We start from the raw sequence: 27,519 nt of genomic DNA, 5'->3' as shown, positions 1-27,519 counted from the left end.
TAACAACGTGCTTGTCTTGAGCCGATGACGTTTAAAAGCAGCAGACTGATCCACCGCTAAAGGTTCCTCATTATTTTGTTGTGAATATTTTACCTACAAAATGACTGAGAGGTGAACACACAGAGAATTTTAAAATATCTTTCTCTCTGCTCTCCCACACAGACATCAGTTGAGAATACACAATGCACTCTCGTTTTAGGGGGCATAAGGGTTTATCAGTAGTTGGCTGCAGTTGGCGAGACGTCACTGCTACCTGTTTGGAGGCAGTCGGGCGAGCCTTTGGCCCGATTCTGGTGACGTTTTCCCTGTTAACTACACACAGCCTAACTAAAAGCTTGCAAAAAGAGAGACACTGTTTTAACAGACCTCAGTTCATGTGGTAGAAAATGTCAGAGAGTTGGATCATAATGACTGAAGGCACCATAAGCTTATTTAGAATTAATTTTAGGTGCAATGAAGATACCTTTACTTGGTGATCTAAAGGATCTATCTGTAACAATAGGGCACCTTATGGTTTTGAAGTCTTAAAACATTTTAGTCAATGGTATAAAAAAATTGAGTACCACTGATTTGCTATAATTTGACACCGCAGTAGGAAATCCATCCCCACCTAAACTCTGCCTCTCTTCAGGTGGATCAACCCAGTGACCACAGGCCAAAGTCCAGCTACATGGTGCGGGATGGCAGCCCTCAGTCTCCCAGGGACAAGAGGCCTCTCTCTGGGCCCAATATCCGTACTCCAAACCTGCCAGTAACAGAGGGGGTCATGAAAACTGCCCAACAGACCACACGGCCATTTAACACCTACCCGAGGACGGACAGCGAGGGTGGACGCAGCCCCACAGGACAGGTAGTGACGGCGGCATGAACAGAGAGACACACAGGCTGTTGATAGGACAGACAGAAGGAGAGACAGCATCCCTGAGGGAGGGCAGACGAGTGCAAGTTGAGCCACTGGCTGATGGATGAAAGCTATTACCACTGTATATCTTTGTCAACATTTGTTGAAGATGAAGTTTTCAGTCAGTGCATTTTACATCATTAATCTTTAGTGCAGCAAAATGTACTGAGATGATTGAAAAAGTGATCGAATTTATTACTCGATAGGCTACCAAAAAATGTATTTGCATCTACAATATTAATAATTTCTGTGATTTAAAGATTGATATTTAGCGTATTGCCACAAAAAGTAACGCAATACTATGTTGGATAGATTTTTTTTCCCCCCACCCCTAGTTGCTAGGTACGTGTTCTGTGTCTTTGCTGCATTAAAATCTTAAAGGGCGCTGTAGACTCACTAACGACTCGCATCCAGAGGCACCACAATATTGATGACTGGACGATTCTTTATCGTCTAGGGTACGAGCCATGTTGAAAAAATACGTTCTCTGGCTGCCACAATTTTCTTACTGTCTATGCATATATTTTGCACAAGATGAGATCCTGTTTTGTTCGTAGTCTCTATGAGCGAAAGGAAAATCTAAAAACTATAAAAGTTATATATAAAATTCTGATTTTGTAAAAACGAAAATATGTGAGAGACTATGGTGGTGAATGACTCAGACTTTTCTTCACAGAGATTTAAAGCTTCCTGTAGGGCAGTGACTTAAAGGCACTATGTGTAACAATTTCAGTTGTTCTTTGAGACAAACAAATTTTGCAGTCAAAAGAGTGTCCTAGCACATGTGTATTTACCTCCATCAGCACATATAAGTATGTCCGTAAGCTCCGAAATTCTCATTTACATATACATTGCGGTGGGTGTCTCATCATATACGTGCGCCATCTTGAAAATACAGGTACGTACAGCGTCATACTTGAGAAATACGGAATCGCCTTTCACGTTTTCACTTGTCGGTTTCCGGTTTCCGCCTGCAGGTAGAGTGACGAAAAGAAGCAGCAAGCAGGTTAGTCACATGTGCCGATGCATTTGAAAAAAGGCAAAAAGGCAACATGACCGGCAATTTCAAAAAACGAGGGTCAACATTGGGGTAGCCTTTCCCAGGTGGAGAGAGCTGCTGAAGGAGAATCACCGCTAACAGCTGTTAGCGACCAGCACCGCTAACCGCTGTTAGTGGCGCTGGTTGCTAACAGCTGTTAGCGACGCAGTGATGTGAGGAGAGGGATGAGGTGTGTGAGGTTGAGCCACTTGTCAGTTGTCAAAAGACAAGACGTGATTGGTTTGTTTCGATTTACACCCGCCCCAACAGTCCTACATTGTAAACACAGCCAGCATGGTGAGGAGGGGGTTTGTCAACTTGCGTCGCGTGTGTCTGTGTAGGAGCCTGAATGAAAACTCCATGAAGTATCGGATGACATGATTTCAGAAATGTTATCATAGCTTTTTGGTACACAGCAGCTACCATTGTTGCAATACGCGTTTGAAACAGTGAGGCGCTAGAGTGCGCTATCCGTTTGAATGCAATATACGATCTCAACACTAAATGGGAGAAATTCCTACACAGTGCCCGTTTAAAGAAATTTACAGATCCATTTTCAGCATACATGAATATCACTATCATAACCATAAAACATCAAACGTGAGTTTAACGCTACAATTTGTTGTAGCACACATTTTATAGGGAATCCATTCAGATGACCACCTGTGGGTCACAGCAACTCACTTCATTGAAAACCTATTAACATCACTACAAAGTAGAAATAGACCCATCAAAGTATGTCCTTTTTGTGATGAATTCTCTTTCTTCCAGCCGGTTCGACACCATGAATCCTCCCCTCAAAATGGCCCTTCTAGTGGCTCCTCACGAGCTTCCTCCGGCTCCAAGCCCCCTGTAAGCCACCCGCACCCTCATCACACCTCCCACCCCAGCCTGACCCCTGAGGCCACCCAGCACCCACACACCCCTCACCCCAACGTTCCAGCCCCACGGCCCCCTGTGCCCTCTGGGCCCCCAGCATCAGGTGCTCCGTCACAGGGCCGCTCACCGCAGAGGGAGCCCCAGAGGGTTTCCCATGAGCAGTTTAGAGCGGCGCTACAAATGGTGGTGGATCCTGGTGATCCTCGGACCTACCTGGACCACTACATTAAGATAGGGGAGGGGTCCACAGGAATTGTGTGCATCGCCACAGTGAAGACCACCGGGAAACTGGTCGCCGTGAAAAAGATGGACCTGAGGAAACAACAGCGCAGAGAACTTCTCTTCAACGAGGTAAGAAGTCATGATCTACTGAAGGCTGTGATTCAAAGCAACTCAATATCCAAACACACTAAATGTGACAATAAATGCATCACCTGATGCTTTAATTCCAACTGCAGAGTGGATGTTTTACTGCACTTTTACATTTTACCACTGTGATAAGTCATATTTTTTTATGCCCCCGTGCTGACGATAGCCGTGGCCTGAGGCATTACGTTATTGGGTTGTCCATCTGTCCCATTCTTGTGAACACAATATCTCAAGAACACCTTGAGGGAATATCTTCAAATTCAGCACAAAAGTTCACTTGGACTTAACGATGAACTCATTAGATTATGGTGAGCAAAGGTCAAGGTCAGTGTGACCTTGCATTTGTCTTATTCTTCTGACTGTGATATCTCAGTAACACCTTGGTAAGCCTACTTGTCGTCTTGCTATGTTTGCACTTTTTCAAACAGAAAACACATGTTTTATATTGTGATATTAACTGAAAATGATGTGCAATATAGACAACAGGTAGATTGTTTTTGCGATTGTCATTTAACAGAAACTTTGCACTTCCTGGCAGTCTCCCTCCAGTCAGCTGCCTCCTTATTTTACTTTTTGTAGTGAAACAAGGAGGTGTCATGTTGATGTTTCCTCATTCCAACCTCATGGATCAGCCGTTTCTCATCTGTTGCAGCTCTTTCAGAGCAAGCGACAGAAACAAATAGAAGATGTCCAACAAAAGTTTAGCTCTGAATGCTGCACCGCGGTGCTCGTGATGCTCGCGGTCAGTCAGGACACACACGAGTTGCCAATTGTCACTTTCCATTTCAGACACTTGAATCTGCTTATCAGGCTTCAGTGTGTCCAAAAGCTTTAATGGCTGTTGATCAATTGCAGCTTCAACCCTTCAGATAAACCAAGGTAGAGAACCTTTTGAGTCCACTAAGTAATGTAATCATACCCTGTCCGTGTGTCCTTCTGTTTCCTTGGTAACTGCAGGTGGTGATCATGCGGGACTACCACCATGAGAATGTGGTGGAGATGTACAACAGCTACCTGGTGGGAGACGAGCTCTGGGTCGTCATGGAGTTCCTGGAAGGAGGAGCTCTCACTGACATTGTGACACACACCAGGTGAGAAACTTTTTTGGAGGGGAATTCAGTCATTTATAACAACTCGCAACGACTGTGGCTCAGGAGGTAGAGTGGGTCATCAACTAATCGGAAGATCAGCAATTTGATTCCTGGCTTCTCCAGGCTGCATGTTAAGTATCCTCAGGCAAAATACTCAACACTGACCACTGAATTGATCCATACTGAATTCCCTGATGGCCGTTGCATTGGCGTGATTGCGTTTAAGCTGAGTAGCAGGTGGCACCATGTATGGTAGCCTAGGCCACCAGTGTGTGAATGTGTGTGAATGGGTGAATGTAACATGTAGTGCGAAAGCACTTTGAGTGGTCGGAAGACTAGAAAGACACCATACAAGGGCAGGTCCATTTTAACCATTGTGGGTGAGTATGTGACCTCGTATTCCATGATATGAATCTGTTTTCATGTAATTCTTAGACGTTCAATGACGTTGAAGACCTTTTTTATTTTTACTGCCACCCTATTATGATGTATCCGGCTTTAAATTTCCCTCATTAAACCCCTTGCCCACCAAAACTCTGTTCTCCCATAGGGGGGCAGCATTGCCTAATGTGTTCTGCACAGACAGATACACCAACATCACAACAGGAAGAAGTACTCAGATAGTTTACTTCAGTCAAAGTGGCAATATCACAGTGTAAAAAATACTCTGTAACAAAAGTGCATGCATTCAGAATCTTAATTCAGTGAAAGTACTAAAGTATAAGCATAAAAATATACTAAAGTACCAAAAGTAAATATACTCATTATGCAGAACGCCCCATTTCAGATACATAGATATTATATTATAGAATTATAATTGTTGGTGTATTAATGTGTTCATCACTTTCATGTTGCAGCTGGTAAAGGTGGAGCTAATAATAAATCAAAATTTCTAAGTTGATTTGTATTTTGTATTAATAATACAGGTCTGTAAGTCACAAATAAATGTTGCACATATTTTCCTCAGATGTTGTGGAGTAGAAGTGAAAAAATGAATCAATAAGAAATACTCAAGTAAAGTTCAGGTACCTCAAAATTGTACTTAAGTACAGTATTTGCATAAATGTATTTAGTTACATGCCACCAATGATCCCTGTGACTTGTGTCATTTAAGAACAAGTTATTTATTGATTTTTATGACAGTTTTTCAGATTCTTGTGATATTTTAAGATGACTGTATCTTTATGAAATACAGACAGAAAGTTTAAAACTTTAAATTTAACACATAACTGCAAAAACAAAGATGATGAAAAGTCTAAAATCTGTGGTGTCTCCCTCCCTCTACAGGATGAACGAGGAGCAGATCGCCACAGTGTGTCTGTCTGTCCTGAAGGCGTTGTCTGTCCTCCACTCACAGGGTGTGATCCACAGAGACATCAAGAGTGACTCCATCCTCCTCACTCATGATGGCCGCGTATGTACCACAATATTTTTCACTGCTTTTAATGCGTCCACCGGCAATAGCTGTGGCCGGTGACACAGTGGTTTTTAGGGTGGTCCATCCATATGTCCCATTCTGGTTAATGTGGAATCTCAAGAGCTTCTTTAGGGAATTTCTTCAAAGTTGGCACAAATGTACACAGGGGCTGCATCCCAAGTCTCTTAAAATTACTGCTAACCACCTTATCTAGCCACCTTATCTAACTGTTTAGTCCCTCTCACTTAGGAAAACATTTAAGGAGCTAGGAGTGAGGAGCGAGGATTGCTGATTAAGAGACATGAGACGGCCTTACTCTGAAGCGTCACGTAAAGCGACGTCCTATTCTGGTGATGGCGCAACAGCTGGATCTGCTGCATAACGGAGCCAGCGTTTGGCGTACATCCCAAGTCCCATTATATGACATTACGACATCCCTCTGTCCTTAGGACCCTCACAGCGGATCAGGAAAACTCCTCAAAAAAAACAGCCACACATCACCAACAGTCCGCTGAACAACGCAACGGGTTGTGAATGAAATAAACTTAATTACAACATGACAGTCTTGCACAAAATATCATTAACGTTACTCTTTGTAGTCACGTAGGCATGTGAATTACAGCATTACATTGCAAAGAATGCATGTAACGGGTACACTTGCGCTGTTTCTCCGCCATCTCGTTCAAATGAGCCAGATGTAGGGGGCAAGTATTTATACCTCAGGGCCTCAAGCTGAAAAAGACTTCCTGTTAGGAACCTCTCGTGTTACCTTACTCATCACACCTAACAGATCCCTCCTAACTCCTAACGCTAACTCCTTACTGGCAGGAATAAGAGACATGAGATGGCCTTAAAGATGACGGACCCCAAACGACTTCCGGTTCAAGTCAGGAGTTAGGAGTTAGCAGTATACAATTAAGAGACTTGGGATGCAGCCTTGGACTCAACAGTGAACTGATTAGATTCTGGCGGTCAAAGGTCACTGTGACCTCACAAAACATGATTTCTCAGTATTTATAAATTTGACACTGTTGTCTAATAGGATAAAATGATGAAGTGAAAAAGATCAACTTCACTCAGCTCAGCCTTGCTTCCAAGTTTCCCACTGGACACTTGTGGTATTGCAGAAAAAAAAGAAAAAAAAATCCACTGTGGCCCATAAAACATTTTACCCTTAGGCCACCTTTATAAGGGCATGTGTTGACATAGCCTTGTTCTTCAGCAGAAAAGCACTGGGAGGGCGTTGGGGAGCGTTTCATCACAGTGCTTCATGAGAAAAGCTTCCTTTTTAAAATGTCAGATGAGTGCAGAAGATGTCTCAGTGAGCTGATCAGTCACAACAGAAAGAGAGACATGTGTCAGTATGTGGTTCCACAGAAATTAATTGAGTTATGTGGTTCACTTGTTAAATTAACAGCAGCACATATCTGCACATATCTGTCCCATTTAAATGATCCAGTAGTCCATCATCATCATGCAGCAGTCATTCATGTTAACACAACATCTGCGCTGTTCCTGCCATGACATGTCAGAATGTCTGAGAGAAAGGCTTATGGTGCGCATTGAGTTTGTCTCACAGGATGCACTGCAGCCACTGACAGAGCTTCACTGAGTGTTACAAGAATAAAAAGAAGATGTTGGTTGTTAAAAGGAACTAAAAGCCTCTCTGTCAAGACCTACTGTGGAACTGAGACTGGTGCCAAATCACTTCCTGCTCGTTGACAAGCTAGTTTCTGCTTTCTACAGAAAATGAAACCAACATGGTTGCAGAGCAAGACCAGGGAGAAAAGGAACTTGGCTTCTTTTGTCAAAGTCTACATCAGTGGTTTAAAGTAACTAAGTACATTTACTCAAGTAAAGTTTAGGTACCTCAAAATTGTACTTAGGTACAGTGTTTGCACAAATGTATTTAGTTACATGCCACCAATGATCCCTGTGGCTTGTGTCATTTTAGATTTTCTTACTTAAGTACAGATTCAAGGCGCTTGTACTTAACTTGCATATTTCCATCTATGCTACTTTTTTAATTTAACAACATTAATGGAGTAGTAATATTAATCCAGAAACATCAGATTGAATAGGACAGAGAACATTTTACTGCACAGTGAGTACTTAAACTTTTCGTACTTGAAGTACATTTTGCTGACAATACTACATACTTCTTGTTGTAGTATGTATTACAACAACAATACTTGGTATTACTTAAATAAGGTCTTGAATGCAGGACATTTGCCTGTAGTGGAGTGTTTCCCGTGTGTTTTAGGTTAAGTAAAGGATCTGAATACTTCTTCCACCACTGGCCAGCATATGCATAAATGGTCTGAGTTTGTTCTGTAGTGTTTCAGGCCTGGACAAAAATTACACAAGAAAAGGACTGTGTGTGTCAGATGTTGCTGAATGCATAGATGTGTCTCTGCTGAGCTGAGGTTTCACCCACACGTTTATCATTTCAACAGGGCCGATAAGTTGAGGCAAGCCTTCTGCTAAATGTTGTGAGTGCTTTGCTGTAGCTTGTGACTTTGTTCACATTGGTCAGATCGTATGGATCACAGATTTTGCAACTGATTTGGTAAAGGGAACAAAAATTATTTTTTCTGCTCTGTGTACCACATCCTACTGATTCAGTCAGTCAGCAGATTGAGCTCACAGATGTGATGTTAATCTAAGCCTGGACTCTTTTGGCACCAACTTTCGGTATATGTGAAAGTCACAAATGTGAAGCTCAGATGAGCTATCATGTCAAACCACAGCATCTTTGAAGACAGCTGAGTGTTTGTGGTTTGATGTCTTTATCAGCTGTGGCCTGCAGCAGTATGCATGGCCAGACCTCTACAGTAACACTGAAGTGCTTCTTTTGCAGTGTTGTGCTCTGTGAGGCAGAAGAAAATCACCTGTAAGGTCCTCTTCATGTTGCTCATACTCCTGATTGTGAGTTTCTCAGAGGTCACTCTGCTCTATGATGGTGTGATCTCAGAAAGGCTGCACGGACAGAAATGATTCAATATGGTAATTTTAGTAGCTACAACGATCTTCATTAAGGATGCTTGACTGATTGGCCACTGATCGTTATCGGCAGATAACAGTTCGTTCAGTGGTATTTATAAAGGCTGATCAGAAGAGCTGATTACATGATGCAAAATGTGGTGAAAATGACAATTTCACCACGTGCCGCAAACATGGCTCCACTGTTCTGGCAGTTCTGACAAACTGAACCACAATTTTTTGGGGCTGTATCGCTATATCGGGGCTATATATCTCAGTACAACATCTACTAAAATGAGGGGTGTCCACACTTTTTTTAATGGCAGCCAGATTACATAATGCGAAATTGCCTAGGGGTCAGCTGCTTCTCGCATCATAGGGGTTATTAAAAAAAAAAAAAGAACATCACATACAAATGAGAAAAATGCAGCTGTTTCATCTTTCACTGAAAAAATAGTAAACTTTCCACTGCTCCTGAAAACAGTGGCTCTTGCTGTCAACTTTACTTTTTTTTTGTTACGGCTATGTCTGCTACCTAGTAGGAAATGTCTGCTGCTAGGTAACTGTTCGCTAGCTTGTTTACTGTTTATTAAAACGCAATAGTTCTGTCTGCATAGTTCCTACCTGGTACATGTCTACAAATTGTATCAGAGTCCTGCCATGGAAAGGTGAACGGAAAAAATAAATCAACTTGCTTCTTTAACTAATTCTGTGTGGTAGTCCACATTTAGTATATTTTATAAGATAAGACGTGACCCATTTAAAATCGGTCTGTGGGCCACGATTGGCCCCCAGTCTGGATTTTGGACATGTCTGACTAAAATACTTAACTACAAAATAAACTACAGTTACAATAAAGTTAAAAATGTACTGTTATACAAAAGTTAAACCAAAAACTGTTTTAAGAAAAGTGAAAAAAGATACTGTCATACAAAAGTTAAATAAAGGACTGTTGCACTTAAATTAAATTAATTATTGTAGTAATAAAGTAAATAAAGTATTGTGTAATGAAATAAATGAAAGTGGAACCACTGGTGCTTTTGTTCTGAAGCACCCGGCTCATCTCAGGCAGGGAGTGTTTTTTCTGCGGTGAACTTGACGCTTCTGGTCAACAGTTAGCTGTTAGCATAAAGTTAAACTGTTACAGTGGCACCATTAAACTGAGAATTTATTCACTGTGAGTGGAAAACAAACTAACAGCTCTCCAGTTCATTTATTATTAATATTTGCAAGTGTCACTGGTGCTCCATGGTCACAAAATGTGAATAAATGGTCATGGTCTGGAGCCCTGTTTGTTTGTGCTGGTGGCTTTAAAACAATGACATGACAATTAATACTTCATGTTCCTAACACACTCATTTTATACATTCCACGTGAAACAAGCTGAGTATAATCAATATATCGTCCACCTCTACACTGAACATTCTCTGCTACATTCATGGATAACGGCTAACTTACAGTCAGTACAGTCACAATATCTCTCTCCTCTTGCTCTCCACGCATAACGCACTGAACACTTTTGCAGAGGATGCGATACACTCTGCTCCTTTCTGACATTGTTCACATTTTTGCCCAGTGGTGTAGTGCTATTTGCTTTAATACTGCAGCGCCATCCATGCCGCACATGAATGCTCACGCACAATTAAATTGTGGCTCATTTCAAAGGTTATGTAACTACTGTTCATACGGTGGCAAGTTTACTTACATTAGTCAACTATAACTGACCACACAATCAAAAGTTGGACGGTAGGCTTGGGCGATATCAATTTTTTTCATACCTTCCTAAAATTTCACCGTGGTGTACAGTATATGGTGGGATTACTGTGCAGTGCTACGTAAAAAACAAAGTTTCCTCCACAAATCCAAAGTGACACAGCTTGACTAACTGATTTACAGATGGTCATGTCATGATTGAAGTATTCCCGTAAGAATAGTTAAATAAATACATAATGCTAAATGATAAATAGAAGGTGGGAAATAGCCCCCATGATTGGTTATAGGTAATTGTTAGTGGCATTACTGCTTACAGCGTTTGGCGATCAGCCCCAGAAATTCTGATTGGAGCACCCTTAATCTTTAGCCCTTTGGATGATATGGAAAGGTTTGTTGTTGTATTTTGCATTTGTGTATCAACAAGTTGACTTTTCAGTCAAACCAAGTATTTTTAGTTTGAGACACAGTGTCAATCTAATGAAAAACCAATATTGTACAAGCTCTGTAATGTTGCCCATCTTATGTCACAGCACATAACAGTTTGATCTTTGTCAATAATAACAAGTGAAATTAAGGTTTTTTTCGACATGCATCAAAGAGTCTAGATTTCTAGACACTGTACAGATAATAATGTAAAATCAGCAGCCCCTCACTGTGTTTCTGTTTGTCCTTTTGTGTTCATTTAACATTTTGGACGTGTGTTTATTTTTTAAACACTGACAGATGACATTTCTAACTATAAGTTGAAAAAAATAATTTTATTTTTTATCAGAGAAGATCTCTGAGTGGTCACACTGTTACTCTTCCTTCTGGCTGCTTTGGTGTTTTAGTGTTGGGTTGAGTTTGGGTTGCTGTTTGCGGTTTGGCCTAACGGGAAGCTGACTCGACCAAGCCTGAAGTGTTTCTCATCAGTAGGGTGTGTTTGGTGTATCTGAATGCACTGTGTGCTGGGTGATATATGTGAGAATTTAGATAATAGTGTTAAGACATTGGCTGTCTGTTCTGATAAACTGTAGTGTTAATGTCAGGGTAAGGTTTATATTAGAGCTTTTGATGTTGTCTATGAAGCTCAGTTTGTCACGGTTGCAGTGTTTGTTTGCGTTTGTGTTCATACATGTGTGCACAGGCTCTCATACCAATTTTTTTTCATTTCTCTTTCTGAGTCATCTGAGGCTAACAGTGGACCTGTGGTCAACATCAAAGGCTGCTTCTCTGTTTAGATACCCAGCTGTTGCTCCTCCTGAGGTTCAGGGGTTTTCCTGCGTAGAGAATTATGAAGTAACAGCCTCCATCTAATTTCAGCCTGCCTCCAGCTCTCAACAAAACTGACAGATTTAAAATGGAAAACACTATTTCTAACAAGCATTGCATTGTGTGGATTTTTATGATTTATAAATGCAATTGCGGTATTGCACAGATGTAGTGGGGCTGTCCCAATCAGCACAGCGCACCAGGAAAATGCTGCCAATAAGGGGAAAAAGTGCTGTCTGTTTTGGGTCGCAGCAAAGCAGGTGCAGCCTGGTGCACCACAGTGTTTAAGCTGGTAACATCTTTGCATCCATAGTCTGACTAACAGAATGTCGATTGTGGCTTTGAGCCTGCAAATGGGCTACTGATTTCAGCTGGTAATCTCCCTCCCTCACGCTATCTGCATGTTACTGTTTCCAAATCTTCTTCACTACGGCAAACAGCAGCAGCAGCAATCTGAGCTAACAACTTACATGCTGAAAATGGCACGTTTTGACAAAAGGTTGGATTGCACAGTGAGTCATGCCTGCTTTGTTATTTTTGGCGAATTGTTGCTAAGATCTAATGAGTAAAACAACTTTTAATCCACTTTAGAAAAGCCCAGCCTCCGTTTCACAGGACTCTCTTGCCCCCGATGTCGATAGGCTTTCTGACATGGCCAGTCGGAGTTCATTGGCCATGTCTTTTAACTCTGGCAGCTGCATGCACCATAGACATTGACTTAACAAATGTACCAATCCTTTCCACTTCACACAAGCGTCTGTGATATCGTCTTAATAATGTTCTGCTAGAGCCACATACAGCCAGCAAAATTGTCCATGGTTTTAACGGATCTGGTGAGCTCCTCCAGAGCCTAAGTCAGGCTTCACCTCTAGGACTCAAATTATTAAATTATGATGGTCTTTTTATCACTAGAAGTTGAATAACACAGTGACATATGACTGTTAAGGTTTTTGTGGAGGCATTTTAATGACAGTGCTTGTTTCCACACGTGCAAATGTCCCACCAAAACAAGTTCACCCCAGACATTATTTTTACAAGAGTACCATCACTGCATCCTGGCTTAGTGCAGCCCAAGACGACATAAACAATCCAAAGAATTTTTCCCCCTATAGCAGAAAGATAGTCTGTAGTTCCAGACCTTTCTCTAGTGCTGTTGGTTTACGAGAAATTCAGTGTATCGCAATGTGTGGTCATATTCTCAGTCTCAAATATAGTCTTGCCAGGTCATGTGATCTGCTACTTAAGTACACAAACAAATATGACTGGGACCACAACAAACTGATGAACATTTGATATCCAGGAATTCACATGATAGGCATCACTTATTATCCGCTTAACAATTTGGCCGCAATTTATTTATTTATTTTTTTAAGATATTTTTTGGGGGCATTTTTAACTTTATTTGACAGGACAGACAAGTGTGAAGGGGGGAGAGAGAGGGGGAGTGACATGCAGCAAAGGGCCACAGGCTGGAGTTGAACCCGGGCCGCTGCGGCAACAGCCTTGTATATGGTGCGCCTGCTCTACCACTAAGCCACCGACGCCCCTGGCCACAATTTATCAATAATGTTTCCACTATTAAGTTATTCAAACTACTAAAGTATGTTACTTGCAGTAAGTGTTTACTTGAGCCAGCTGACAGCACAGTACACATGCATGTGTGTGCACATGATGAGGACGGTACCACCTGTACCTCATTTCTAGCCAGGAAAAAACCCTGGAGGTTTCCCCTATTTTTCCTGTTAAAGGTTATTCTTACTCTGCATCGAAGATTTAATGACAGACAGTGCTGTACAGATTGTAAAGCCTGTTAAGACAATACTGTGATTTTTGATATTAGGCTATATAAATAAAATTGACGTATAAAGTTGATCAGGAACAACTTCTGGCTTCATTCACAAGCACTGTATAAATGAAAAGGCTGCAGACAGTTATTGTATTTCTTCAACCTCACATACACAAACATGATGTGAAAAACTTTTGTACTTTCTGTGAAAAATAATCTTGACATTCATTGTTTGTTTGTTTTCTATTTCTTCTTTTCATCCATCTCTTTCTGCCTCCATCTCTGTGTGGCGCTCTCTGTCTCCAGGTGAAGCTGTCAGACTTTGGTTTCTGTGCCCAGGTGTCTAAGGAAGTGCAAAGAAGGAAGTCTCTGGTGGGAACACCATACTGGATGGCACCAGAGCTCATATCCAGACTGCCCTATGGACCAGAGGTAACATCCACACGTCCCTCAGGAGTTTACTGCTATTTGTTATGAGAACATCTGCAGCACAGACGCCAAAAAAGTTTGGATGCAGTGTAAAACATAAACAAGCCTAAAAAAGAATGCAGTGATTTACAGATCTTAAATACATTAAATACAGCACAAAGACGAGATATATAATGATCAAACTGATAAACTGTATTTGTAAATGTACACTCATTCTGAATTTGATGCCTGCAATACGTGCCAAAAAAGTTGGGACAGGTGCAACAAAAGACTGGGGAAGCTCAAAAACATTTGTTTGGAACACTCCAGATAATGGGTGACAGATAAAATATCATGACTGGGTATGAAAAGGGGCGCTCTTGAAATGCTCAGTTATTAATTAAGTAAGGACGAGGCAAGGTTCACCACTTTGTAAAAAACTGCGTGGGTACGGACGATTTCTGTTAGAGTTTAAAGGGTTAATAACAATGTTTTGTAGCACAGTTTAAAGGAATTTAGGATTTTCACCATCCACAATCCATAATCAAAAGATTCCGAGGATCCAGAGAAGTTTCTTCAGATAAGGGGCACGGCTGAAAACAACATCAGATACAACTTCCATCCTTCAGACTGCATGGGCTCAGCAACACTTTGGCAAAACCATTATCAGTAAATACAGTTTGTTGCTTCATCTACAAACGCAAGTTCAGACTCTAATGTGCAAAGTGAAAGCCAGGTATCAGCAACATCCAGAAACGCCACAGACTTTTCTGTGACAATGAGACACATTCTGAATGTGTTACAACAGCGTGGCTTTGTAGGAAAAGAGTGTGGGTACTAGACTGGTCTGCCTGCAGTCAAGACTTGACTCCCAGAAAAGAAAAGGTGATGTAACACAGTGGTAAACATGCCCCTGGTCCAACTTTTGTGGAAGACAACAAACTCAGAATTAGTGTATATTGACAAAAATCAAAGTTTCCCAGTTTGAACATTAAATAACTTGTGTTTGGACTTCACTCAATTGAATATAGGTCCAAAGAGATTAACAAATCATTGCATTCTGTTTTTCTTAATGTTTTACATAGTGATCCAATGTTTTTTGAATGGAGGTCGTAAACCAGCACATCTCTTCTACTTATTGACTGTCTCTCTGTCCAGGTGGATATCTGGTCTCTGGGTATCATGGTCATAGAGATGGTGGACGGGGAGCCACCGTACTTCAATGAGCCGCCGCTCAAAGCCATGAAAATGATCCGAGACAACCTGCCTCCCAAACTGAAGAACCTGCACAAGGTACAAAGACAAAAGCCTGATTGTGACAGAGCAGTCTATGTGAAGCACCATCAGCACATCTGATTTTGTCCCTGTGGTGGTGGGGTTTCCCTCAGCTAAAACAGCAATATCAGAGTCATAAAAAATGTGTTGCATTTTAACAGGCATCTTTTGCTTCTACAAGAGGAAGACAAATGACCACTGGCAGGTTTAAAGTAAAATAAAGTACTGTTACAATGAAGTCAAAGTATGGTCTTGAACCCTGCGTGTTCAAGGAAAAGTAGTAGTAGTTTGTGCTGGTGGCTTTAAAACTATGACGTAACGGTTAAAACTCAGTGTTTGCAATATACTCATTTTATACATCCCATGTGGTACAAGTTGCAATACATCGAATATAATCTCTATGCCCACCCCTTATTCTTCCTCTACAGATCTACAGGATACTGTCACTAACACCTGACTGACTTTGGACATTCTCTCCCTCTTACAGGTCTCCCCTCTGCTCAAGGGCTTTCTAGACAGGATGTTGGTGAGAGACCCGGCTCAGAGGGCCTCAGCCAGCGAGCTTCTCAAACACCCCTTCCTGACGAAGGCGGGTCCGCCGTCCTGCATCGTCCCCCTGATGAGACAGAACAGGATGAGATGAGATATGTGACACCAAGACCTCCAGACCCTGGAGGGCAGCGTGTGCAAGTTCAGATGGAAGAGAATACTCCTGCACACAGAGGGGTGGCCCACAGAGGTCAGAGGTCACAGATGAGGGGTCTGTGCGTCAGGCAAAACCCTCGGGAAGATCTGTGAGCTGCAGAGTGTAAACTGGATGTGCAGGAGTATTCTATTTTTTCTTATGTGAATCACTGAACTGTGGGGAGTGTATTCCTTTAATAAGAGGCAATAAGATGGGGTGTGTGTGTGTGTGTGTGTGTGTGTGTGTGTGTGTGTGTGAGTGTGAGTGAGTGAGTGAGTGAGTGAGTGAGTGAGTGAGTGAGTGAGTGAGTGAGTGAGTGTAGATGTATGTTGGTAGCACTGTTAATGACAGTGTTTCATGGCATATGTGAGAGCAAAGAAGCCACAACTTGCCTGTCGTGTGATTTTTGCCGATTTCATTTAAACATTCAGTTTTAATCGAGGACCTGGAACAATAGTGGCTGTTTTTATTTTTCCATTTGGACCTTACCTGGATTTCAAGTGTGATGGTGGGGTTTTGCACACCAGTCGGATACTTTGAAGGAGCCCTGAGCCCATTGGCTGATTTTAGAGACAGACGGAGCGCCATTCTAATCTCGCTCTTTGACGGTCTGGAATCTGAATTTTCTCACTACAAAGATTTCTCTCGCGGATGGATCCCAGACTCAGACACTATCCTCATCACACCCAGAACCTACTACTGAGGGAGGAAATCTTTTGACTCAAATGAGTCAGACAAACTTTATTTTGTAGCCATATAAACACTAGCTTCCTGTTGTAAACAAGCAAACATACACTAAGTCGAAAGGTAAACACTGGAGTTGTGTTTTTTTTAATTCCCTCTTATTTTCCTGTGTAAGTACAATGAACATAGAGAGATATATCAGTTTTGATGTTTTGCTATCTCTATTTTGTGATTGTTTTATTATTATTATTATTATTATAATGATTTGTTTCCTGGTTTATTTTAGAGAGAGATGTGATGATTTTTGAAGCACTGTCAATGAGAGATAGAAGCTGCACTCCCGCTTGATTCCAGCGCACAGATAATAGACACTAGATTTTTTTTGTTTTTGAACCAGACCAGATAGGACTCATCGACCTGTTTTACAGAAATATTAAGAGACAACAATACCAACCCTTAAAACTGACTGGGTATAAAATCCTGACAAAGCACATACATTTCATACACATTTTAACATGTTTTCTTTTAAACAGCTGCGTTTTCTAAAGGGTTTTTTTAAGAGAATGCTTCCCCAACCCTTTTGTTAACCTTAAAGGAACACTTTACCCACAAAATGACCATTTGTATATCAGTCATACCATGTTACCTTGAATTTGTGAAGAAAACATTTTTTCTCACATGCCTCCACGGAAAACATTGACATACATGGTCATTTAATTAACAATTTCAGCTAATAGAACTTCACAATCTAATGGTTCTTCTTTGGTATTTTGACTTTTTTTTTTCCTTTGGTCAATTCTGAACCCAGAGTACTTCATGCTGATCTGCCGCTCCTTGACAATGAACACACACAAACACACTTCTGGATGCTGTCTTATGTCACTTTTTGTCCCACCCAACTAAACAAACTGACATTTTTTGTATGGCGTAGCACACTCACTGTTCTAGTTATCCTGTACTTTTCTACAACCCTGATGCCAAAAAAAAGTTGGGATGCCATGCAAAACGTACAGAAAAACAGAAAGCAATAATTTGCAAATCCTTTGCGACCTATATTCAATTGAATACATACAGACAAGATATTTAATGTTTAACATGATAAACTTTATTTTTTCTGTATTTACACTCAGTCTGAACTTGATTCCTGCAACATGTTCGAAAAAAGAAGGGCCAGGGGCAACAAAAGACTGGGAAAGTTGTGGCGCGCTCAAAAACCAGCCTGCTCTCACTGAAAAACGGCAACATATGTCGACGTTGCAAGCAGCTTATTATGACCCATACTTAGATTTACTGTAAGGTGGCACCCTCTAGCAGCCATAATAAATATTACAGGACCAAAGACTGCATAATGTTGTACAATATTAAGGAAGCTCCCACAGGGTGGGCAGGAAAACACAGGACTTGAATTCAGGAGACTGGTGTTCATGTCCTGAAGTCACCATGGACTTATTTTAATAACAATAATGACAACATAGCATAGTATGCTAGTACGTGTAGCATGCTACGTTAGTGACATCTGTGATGTGTTGTCATTGGTGACAAAAAGTTTATTTAGTTTATCACTTTGAACATTAAATATCTTGTCTCTGCTGTATTTGGTGGACTTTTCATACAGTTTAACAGCATCCCACCTTTTTTGGAATTGGGGTTGTACATACATATACATGCGAAACTGCAGCTGTAGATGCACTGTACTCCTGCTGAGTTCAACTTGTGGATTCTTCAGGAGAAAATGGAGAAGCCAGTGACTGAGAGGCCTTGTACCAAGTGTAGGATGTAGGTAGGACGTACTCAACACTAATAGTTTGTTTTCTTACATTGTTGATCATTCCTGCAAAGCACAGCTAGCTGTGGTGTGAAGATAATGATGTGACCATGAACTAAAGTCACTGTTAATGATTTTTGATGCTGTGTAGCTACACTTCTTGGAAGAGGTAAAAAACAACAACAACCACAAAAAAAAAAACGTGCGTAAAAGCAGCAGTACCCTTCAGTGAATACTTTCTGTAACTTCAAACTGCAGTCGCATTATCGCGTATTTGGACTCATACATTCATAAAAACACTACTAACATTGCCCTCAGTCTGTTTTCCAACCAGTAGGAGGAGAGAAAATGTAACAGACTCACTTTGTTTTGGACAGTTGCTGCTGTTAAATTTGCTTTGCTGCCTTAATATATGCGCACACAAGCATGACTGCATGCCTTGCCTGAGGGGAGGGTCTTACAAGTCAAAACAAGTTTGATTGATTGGAGTCAATTTTTCCTGACTACAGTGACCACTCGCTGTATTCTGGACTGTTTTGAACTCACGGCATCCTGGACAGCAGGCATTTCTAATGCATTACTAAGCGTTATATATATTTTTTTGTTACTTCAAAACACTAACAGGTAGTTATTCACCATTTTTTGACAGCCGTCTGTCATGTCTGGCAGAGAGATGTTACTTCAAAGTAGGGCTGGGCGGTATGTCAAAATTTTCATAGTACGTTTTTTTAAGAAAAATCATATCGCTTTCACGGTATTTGATGGTATTTTGCTCGGGTTCGGCCCGCTTGACATGCTGCTGTGTGTGCTATGGCCTATTCAAGTGCTGGAATTTGTTATTTACGTGACAACGCCTGAACGCAACACAGTGCTCGGCTGTCTTGGGGTCGGGTCGGGTCGGCTTTGGTAAGGAAAATGCACACGTGTCTGTGTGTGAGTTTGTGTTCACATCTGGGCGAAACTCCGCCGTACGCGCAGTGTGCCGCTGCTAGTTGCATATAGGGGAAACACTGCTCTTTTTGGTAAGAGTTCTTCTGGGTCATCGTGTTCTTCTTCAGCAACGTGTACAGTTGCTTCGCTTTCAGGACTCTCTCTGGCATCCATTCTCGCCTCTAAACTTTTCTCTATGCTCGCACTCTCGCCGGCTCTAGCACACCCGTGGTATGCAGCGGTGAAATGGGTCCCCGCTGAAACACTTTACCACTGCACACGTTCCAGACATTGTTTAGGCTATTCACCGGTATTGCGGTATATGAAAAATTCATATCTTAACGAAAATAAATACCGATTTTCGGTACGAACCGGTATACCGCACAGCCCTACTTTAAAGGTGGAATGACTTTAGAAAAGGCCAGCCCTAAAACACTCTGCCCATTTGAGTTTTTTTGTATTTATTGAGCCTTATCTTGATTAACATTACTATGAAAATAGTATTTTGCAGACACAGGCTCTCTCATTTCTGCATCATCCGGTCACAAAATCCTCCCCACCTGCCATATTCGTTTAGCCACGGGCGTACATTGAACACTCGCTGTGATTTCTCCCAAATCAATGAAGGAAGGAAAAATGATGAGACCTTTATGTATTTGATTTGTGACCTGGAAGTATTTGAGTTTCAGTGTCTGGAATACTGTCCGAAACACAGTGAGTCTACCTTAGCATCCACTTCCTAAAAACATGTACTCTCAAGTTTGCTTGCATGGGCTGGAGCAGGTTTGAGACACTGTAGTCTGAACATGGGTTAATCATAAACTTACTTGTTTTCTTCAAAAACATTCTCTCAGAAGAAATTTGTGGTGTTTTCACGTTCTTCGTCTCCTCAGCTGATGTCTCTGGATCTTTTTTGTGTGTGTGTGTGTGTGCATGTGTGGGAAGAGCCTCTAATGACTCACAGATTATGAAACGTGTTGTGATGTTTCAAGTTTATAATCAGAGACGTGATAGCTGAGTTGAGTGACAATCTGTGAATTTTATTAGTTTGTCTTTTTCAGGCAGAATCTTAAATTAGAATATTGATCCCACATAAATCTTTTAAATCTGCACATATTGGTTCATCACTGACTTACTATGTTTAGAGAGAACTATAAACACTTGTTTTGGATTTACAACAAATACACTTTATACTGAAGGTGCAAACTTCTCCTCCAACTAAATGCTGGCAAATTCAGCCCTGTGTGGTTTTGAGAGGTGGCTGGTGGAATGGTGAAAATGACCAACTAATATTGGGACTTAGAAATTTGACAGAAAATTAGGACAAACTATAGGGAATATATCATAATCTGAGATATCATGAATTAAGTCATAATCCTGAGAAAAGAAAGTTCACGAAAAGGTGTACTGAGAAAGAGAAAGCTGATAACAGTTAAATATGTTGCATCAGGAGCAAAATGTGGTTTTGCCAACCTAGTGACCAGAATAAATGTTGTCATTGTACTTTTCTGCAAACCATGGATAAGTTATTGTACATTTCATATGTAGTGGATAGTGGTAGTGGTTGAAACTTAAAGTTTCAGTTTTCAGTGTTGTGATAATGCTGACACACACACACACACACACACAAAACACCAGGGCCATGTTTACACCTTGTATCAAAACACATCCTGTGTGATAGTATCATCCAGGATGCATTGATATGTCTCCAGTGTGTCTTGAGATCTGATCACTCAGACCACATTCAGAGATGGTCTGAGTGATCAGATCTCAGCTCTGCAGTGTGAACGCTTATATGTCCTGGGCCACATTGAACAATGCCCTCGATTATGTCACAGCCCACCAGATAATATAACTTCTTCATCGGCTGTTTGTCAATGTTTGGCTGTCGCTAAGCTTCTGTTGCCCCCGGTCTTTGCTGTGTCCTGCACAGTTTCCCCCTCGTCGGTCCTAGTTTTTAGTTCAGCATGTTGAATTGATGTCAGAGACGGCACAGCCCGTTGGTATTTTAGATCACTCTGATTGGCAGTTCAGCTTAGTGCACAAAAGGAGAAATGGAAGTGAGGAAAGTAAACAAACAGCTAAAGTCAAGAGGGTGTTAGATGTACATGCTGGTTGGCTGTTGGCTGTAGTCTTTGCAGTGTGTTCATGTGCAAATATTTGGCCGAGACACAGTGACGTGAGGTGACACAACAGTCAGCTTTTGTTGCCACAAGTTCTTTGATGTTGGTTTGGTGTGTCTTGGCCTTTACACAAACGCAGAGCTGGAGGACCATCTCTGGAGCCACTCCCAGTGAACAGCCGGTTTACTGGTTCAGGTGTGAACAAACAGACAGAGCTGTCCAACTGTGATCGGACCACTGAGGACACATGTTGATACCAGGTGTAAACAGGGTTAGGGTTAGGGAAGCATCATGTTTTGGCCTAAAATACCCAGTTGGGTTGTTACAAACACGGGTGGATGTGTCATGAACTGTCCTGCTTTTATTGGTCTTTAACAGTTGTCTGCTGCTTGGCGGCCATCTTGCTTAGGTGTCACATCATCCACCATCCTCTCCATCTCCTGATGAGAAACTCACATACATGTAACCTGAACTATGTCACTTAAGAAACGTTTTATTACATATGCAACGTACAAATACAACATATCTTTGGTTTGCAGAAAGGTACAATGCCAACATTTTATTCTGGTGACTGGGCTGCGTTTTTCTTAGATTACTATTTTTAACTTTTGTTTTGAGCCCGCTGTGCTCCAGCTGCTGCCTTCAAACAAATCCGGTTATTGATCCATACGTCATGTACCCTAACTGGTTTCATTTTTATGTCAGTATCCTTAAAACTGTTATATTAAGGTGTTTATTGGTGAGACCTGCAACTCCAGGTTATCAAATGTACCCACATATAAAAGACACAGACTGGTCTTAGCTGTTTAATGTCTCAAAATAATGAATTTTTCTCGATGTCTCAATGATTTTTTTTAACCTTTCTCTCCAAATATTGCAAGTTTTTCTCAAACCATCTTTACTGTATTCTTTATTTTCCCTAACGTTGGCCCTAATACTCAGTTACATACATTTATATATGAGTCATTTTGGTGTGTTGACAAGAGGTTTTTCTTGTCTCTTGTCCTGCCTGCGTAGTCCCAACTTTGTGTCATTCCTTTATTGGTTTATCTTTTATTTCATCATTATCATTCCTGCTGAGATCACTTTAGAATGAGGATTTTCCAGGGTTTGCCTCAAAGTTCGCGTTCTTCTCACCTGCTCCAGAGCTTCCAAAAGTTTTCTGTTGATTCCTTTATTAGTAGCCAATGAGCAGCTCTGTGCAGCTGTTCAGGATTTAGTGCCTTGCATAGCGAAATCTTGACAAACATTTTTAGGGATTGTTTGGGTGAGTGAGTTTTCTTGATTTTGGGGGTAAAAAAAACTCTGCAGGACTTGCATCTGGTTTCCACAGTGACCATGTGGTTACTGAGGCTCATTGACCACTACTGACCAACCAGCCTGCGCTATACAATATGTGACAATTATGATTCTCACTGACTCGCTTCTTTTTGTTTAAAGCTGATTGTGTTGCAGTATTGACATGTTTTGACAAACATCAGGTCCCAACGACTGTTCCTGCATCATCTTGTTTTTGTAAATTTCACTGGTATTGTAAAAAAAAAAAAAAATAGACTTCACTTTGCAATTTTTTTTCAAATACAGATTTTGTAAAGGTCATCCTCAGTGTCTGTGTTCTGTTCACTTGTGTGTTTTGACAGAAGAGGTGTAGAGAAGATGCTCTTGTTCTTTACTCAAACCTGAAGAAGTAAAACACACACACAATCTTAACAGGCGAATACAGAAAAATACTGTTTAAAGTTCTGTTCCTATAGAAGCCCAGTATTTATTCTAAATGACATGTTGACCTATCATCAGGTTCTGCAGTTGGCAGTGCCGTCATAACTCTTCTGAGACCTCTGACAGGCAGCACCATTCTCTAACCCTGACCTAATGTATGTTTAAATACTTCACCCACAAAACAACCACCTATATATCAATGACCCACTGCCTGACCCCCTGAATTTGCGAAGAAAACCCTGCCTGTCCCACATGCCACCACAGCGAACAGAGAATCGACAAAAGGTGCACACCCTTCACAAAGGGAGACTGCGCCCAACAACAGCAAAACCACATCAAAACATCCGTCCACAAACTTGCATGTTCAACACCCCTCAAACACATACTCACGCCAAAAAACCAGGACTCAGCACACGTCAGTGCGAACTTTTTCATGCACCACAAAGTAGCATGACAGTAGTGTTCGCCCACATGTGCACTCAGGCATGCTTAGGGCCCACTCTCCTCAGTGGAAGTGTTTTAAATAGTAAGGCTAATAGTGAAAATGCATGCTCCTGGGAAGCGCTGCACAAGCTGTGTGAGAGCCCTCTATCAGTTCCCTCAGGATTTGCAGAGTTGCAATTGCAACAATTAACGCAAATTCAACCAATCCCTGTTAAATCCGTGCGACCTTGCAATTTTGACCAGTTGCCACAACCTCGCCGCAAATTTGACTATTTAAAACACATAAAATCTTAATTTCATTGTAGAGCTGTCTGTAGCATATTGGTTCAGCCCCTTTCTCTCTCTGTTTATCATGACACTGCTGCTGCAGGACCGAAGCTCTGTGCCTGGGACAGAGTCACACACACACACAGTGACAGGAGACATAAAGGGGAGACATCGCAGGTGAATGGGTTAAAAGTTTTAAGTAATAAATATCACCATGAAACTTGCCCAGATAATCACTCACATTAAGGTGATCATTACTTTAAATATTTCGGAACTTTTGTGTTGAATGTGTAGCATACAGGTCCAGAACAGAAATGTAAACACTGGATAGAGTCAGGTTCAAAATTCTTGTTTCACTGTGTTGAAATATCAGAGTTAGAGGTGTTCACAGAGGGAGTTTTGGACATCTCTCTATGTCACTCCATAAATCACAAAACAGTGTCAACAGCCATAAAAAGAAATCCATTTTCACCCTGTTTTTAGGAATAAAATGTTCTATAAATCAGGCTCTGAATGATACAAGAACAAACCCCTCAGTAAAATCCTTGAGAATATAGATGGGAATAAAACTGGAACATTTGGTGCATGTAAGTGGTGCTGAAGTGGACATATCTGGCTCAGAGTTTGAGAAAAAACTCATTTTGAGAAAATGGCCTTGAAAGCTATATATTGTAAAATTCCAAATATTTCTAAAAAAAAAAATAAAAATTAGATACTACAGGTGCAGGTAAAAAAAAATCCATCTAACAGATATCACCACGAACTTCGCCCAGTTGATTACTAACATTAAGAAAGTTATTTTTGTTTTAAAAGTTTTCTGAAATTTTATTTTGGAATATGCAAATGAGGCATTATCTAATTAAATGAGCACTTTTTGCGTATGTTTACAGAACAGAAATCTGAACTAAAATAAACACCTAAATGTGTATTTTGGCTGTTTTCTTTTCACTAGTCTGAAAAAGTATGTTATTTAAGCAAAATAACCCAAATTCTCAAAACTGAGCAGTGCATTACTTTGTCTTTTTCCTTTTAGTAGGAACTGCAGCTGTCCTCACAAAGTACTGTTGCATGCAGTATGCACACAGTTGGAACGTACTACTTCCTCATAACATAATGTCCTAAGCTTTGACCCTCTCAATCATTTATCTGTTACCTTGGAGATTCAACAAAACACCATTCACTAAGTTCGCCTGAGACAGAGCTCAACTCAGAGAGCTCTGCTGCTGTTACTTTGCAGTGTGTGTAGTGTAAACTCTTAAGTAATAACTGCATACACTGTGGATTCTAACATTCAAACAAATATGTAATTTGTTGTTGGTAATCTCAATGATTATTTTCACTTAAACAGTTCATATTCCTGTAATTACTATTCGACTGGTCATCAGTCACTTGACTGTGCTGTCATCTGTCATTACGCCCTCTGACAGCTGTCAGCGAGCTGTCAAGCTGTTTGTGGTTCAGTTGATATGACGTATCTTCCACTGCGCAGAGGACTGTGGGTCACAATAGCCAGAAAAGCATGCCGGTTTGCATACTGCAAAATGCAGCAGAACATCCTGGTACTTTTGGCATACTGCATTTGACATGTAACACACTGTTTTCACCTGTAGTGTCCACCAACAATTATGTGTTGATGAAGTTGACTCTTCAGTGCCAGATGTTCAGATCTAAATTGAAAGCTGTCCCTCACAGTCACCTCACTGACTAGTTACAGCTCTGATAAAGTTCCCACATGCTGCCTGATGAGCTGCTGTAGATAAACCGGCAGTGGAAACCCTGAAGAAACTCTGCTGTATCACAGTGGCAGGCAACACGCCTGTATTTTTAGCACTTCCGTCAAGTCAGTGGAAGTAACTTAGCAGCAGCAGCAGGCTGCGGCTCTGCAGACTGCAGCTCTGCAGCTTTTACTGTAAACAGTCAAGGGTGGGCCCCTCCAAACAATGACTGCAAGTAAAGACCACAGGACAGCTGTGTTTCAGCAAGTTTAAAGGGACAGTTCAGATTTTTTTAATGGTGTTGCAGCACACCCCTGTTCAGAGAAGTAGGCTGGAGACTGACAGAGAAGCTCAGCAATGTACTGCTGTGGACGGGTCAGCAACAACATGTATTTTAGCCACCTAAAAAAAGTTCCACTCAAAAATATCCATTATAGCGCTCTCTTCAAAGCCAGACTGAGAAAAACAATGATTAAACATTGCTGAATGCAAAAGTTGCTGCTGTATTACTGCCTCAAACAGTTACTTTGTTTGTTTTGTTGTGTGACTTTGAAGTTTAAAGGTTTAGTTCAGGTTCAACTCACACAATTACATGAACTGACTAACTGATTGAAGCAGCGGTTGAACGGCAGCTCCTGTGTTCAGTGAACTTAACTTACGAAAAATTGCATTACAGCTTTGACAAGAGCATAGATGGGGAACTGAAGCTGTTGACCACTTCCCCATTAAAACAGGCTGTCTGACAGAAAGACAAAGCAGTGTAAATACTCCCAATACAGTGTACACTTAAACTGATGTGGACTTTTTTTTATGTGGCTAAAATACATTTTGTTGCCGACCCCTCCACAGCAGTACATTGCTGAGCTCCCATGTTGCAATCCAGCCTGCTTCTCTGAACAGAAGGTGTGCCGACTGACATCTACTGTATGTAATACACTGACTATGGATAAGAACCTCATACAACCCCACATCAAAACATCTGAACTATCACATTTAGATAAAAACCTTAGTATAGAGTTATGTATAAATTAGGATTAGTGCATATTAACAGTGCTGGGAAGGTTACTTTTGAGATGTAATAGATTATAGATTACTTGTTACACTGTTAAATATGTCATAAGTAATGTAACGATTTTAATTGCTTTATCAAAACAATGTCACTTATTGCATTTCAATTATTTTGATTACTTTTCTAAAAAGGAAAATTCATCTGGGCAACAAAGCTAAATAATGTCTGGAAACAGGCTATATACCAAGGAAGGCATTCCCCTCGGTGACAAGATGCAAAGCAACAGAATGAGAGTCATGTTCTACAGATGAACCTACTGAAAAGAATACTGTATATTCAGATGTAGGCCTAACCTCTTTGTAATCACCAGCATTTTGATTAGTAACTGTGATTTAGTTTAGTGGGGGCGGCAGTAGCTCAGTCCATAGGGACTTGGTTTGGGAACCGGAGGGTCGCCTGTTCGAGTCTCCGTCTGGACCAAATATGGAGCGTGGACTGGTAGCTGGAGAGGTGCCAGTTCACCTCCTGGGCACTGCCGAGGTGCCCTTGAGCAAGGCACCCCCAACCGCTTGGGGCGCCTCACCAAGGGCAGCCCCCTCACTCTGACATCTCTCCACTTAGTGCATGTATAGGTCCTGTTTGTGCATGTGTGTGTCTTTCAGACCTGTGTGTAATTGACAAGCAAGAATGAAAACATTGAATTTCTCCTCAGGGGGATTAATAAAGTAAATAAACTTAAACTTAGTTTCAGATTTTTTCTTAGTCAAACACATTTATTTTGCAATTTTAAGGTCCAGTAGGATTAAGGGGATATAGTGTCAAAAATTGAATATTATATAATCATTATTGTGTTTTTGTTACCTCAGAATGAACTGTTTATATCCACATAGTGAGCAGCCATGTTTCTACAGTAGCCCAGAATGGACAAAACAAACACTGGCTCTAGACAGGGCCATCTGCTTTCTCCTGTCAGCCATCAGTTTCAGTAGCCCCTCCATGATGAGCTGTGTCAGAAAAACACTGCTTTGTAATGTGAAACTGCTTCAGTCAGTGTTTTTACCTGTTTA

General features: G+C 41.1%; 1 protein-coding gene across 3 annotated transcripts in view; it reads left to right on the top strand.

Moving 5' to 3' along the window:
* The window catches only part of pak4 (p21 protein (Cdc42/Rac)-activated kinase 4), a 60,315-nt gene extending 39,085 nt beyond the window's left edge, over positions 1–21,230 (top strand). For all 3 annotated transcript variants that reach the window (XM_050060991.1, XM_050061009.1, XM_050061001.1), the window contains exons 5-11: positions 632–850; positions 2,712–3,170; positions 4,146–4,279; positions 5,567–5,693; positions 13,735–13,860; positions 14,995–15,129; positions 15,599–21,230. In XM_050060991.1, the coding sequence (XP_049916948.1) occupies positions 632–850; positions 2,712–3,170; positions 4,146–4,279; positions 5,567–5,693; positions 13,735–13,860; positions 14,995–15,129; positions 15,599–15,754 (1,356 nt within the window). In that variant the 3' untranslated portion in view covers positions 15,755–21,230. The remainder of the gene's footprint in view (positions 1–631; positions 851–2,711; positions 3,171–4,145; positions 4,280–5,566; positions 5,694–13,734; positions 13,861–14,994; positions 15,130–15,598) is intronic.
* The last annotated feature ends 6,289 nt before the right edge of the window (positions 21,231–27,519 follow it).

This window comes from Epinephelus moara, chromosome 2 (genome assembly GCF_006386435.1).
Source record: "Epinephelus moara isolate mb chromosome 2, YSFRI_EMoa_1.0, whole genome shotgun sequence".
Taxonomy (NCBI): Eukaryota; Metazoa; Chordata; class Actinopteri; order Perciformes; family Serranidae; genus Epinephelus; species Epinephelus moara.
This window is presented reverse-complemented; position numbering and strand designations above follow the sequence as displayed.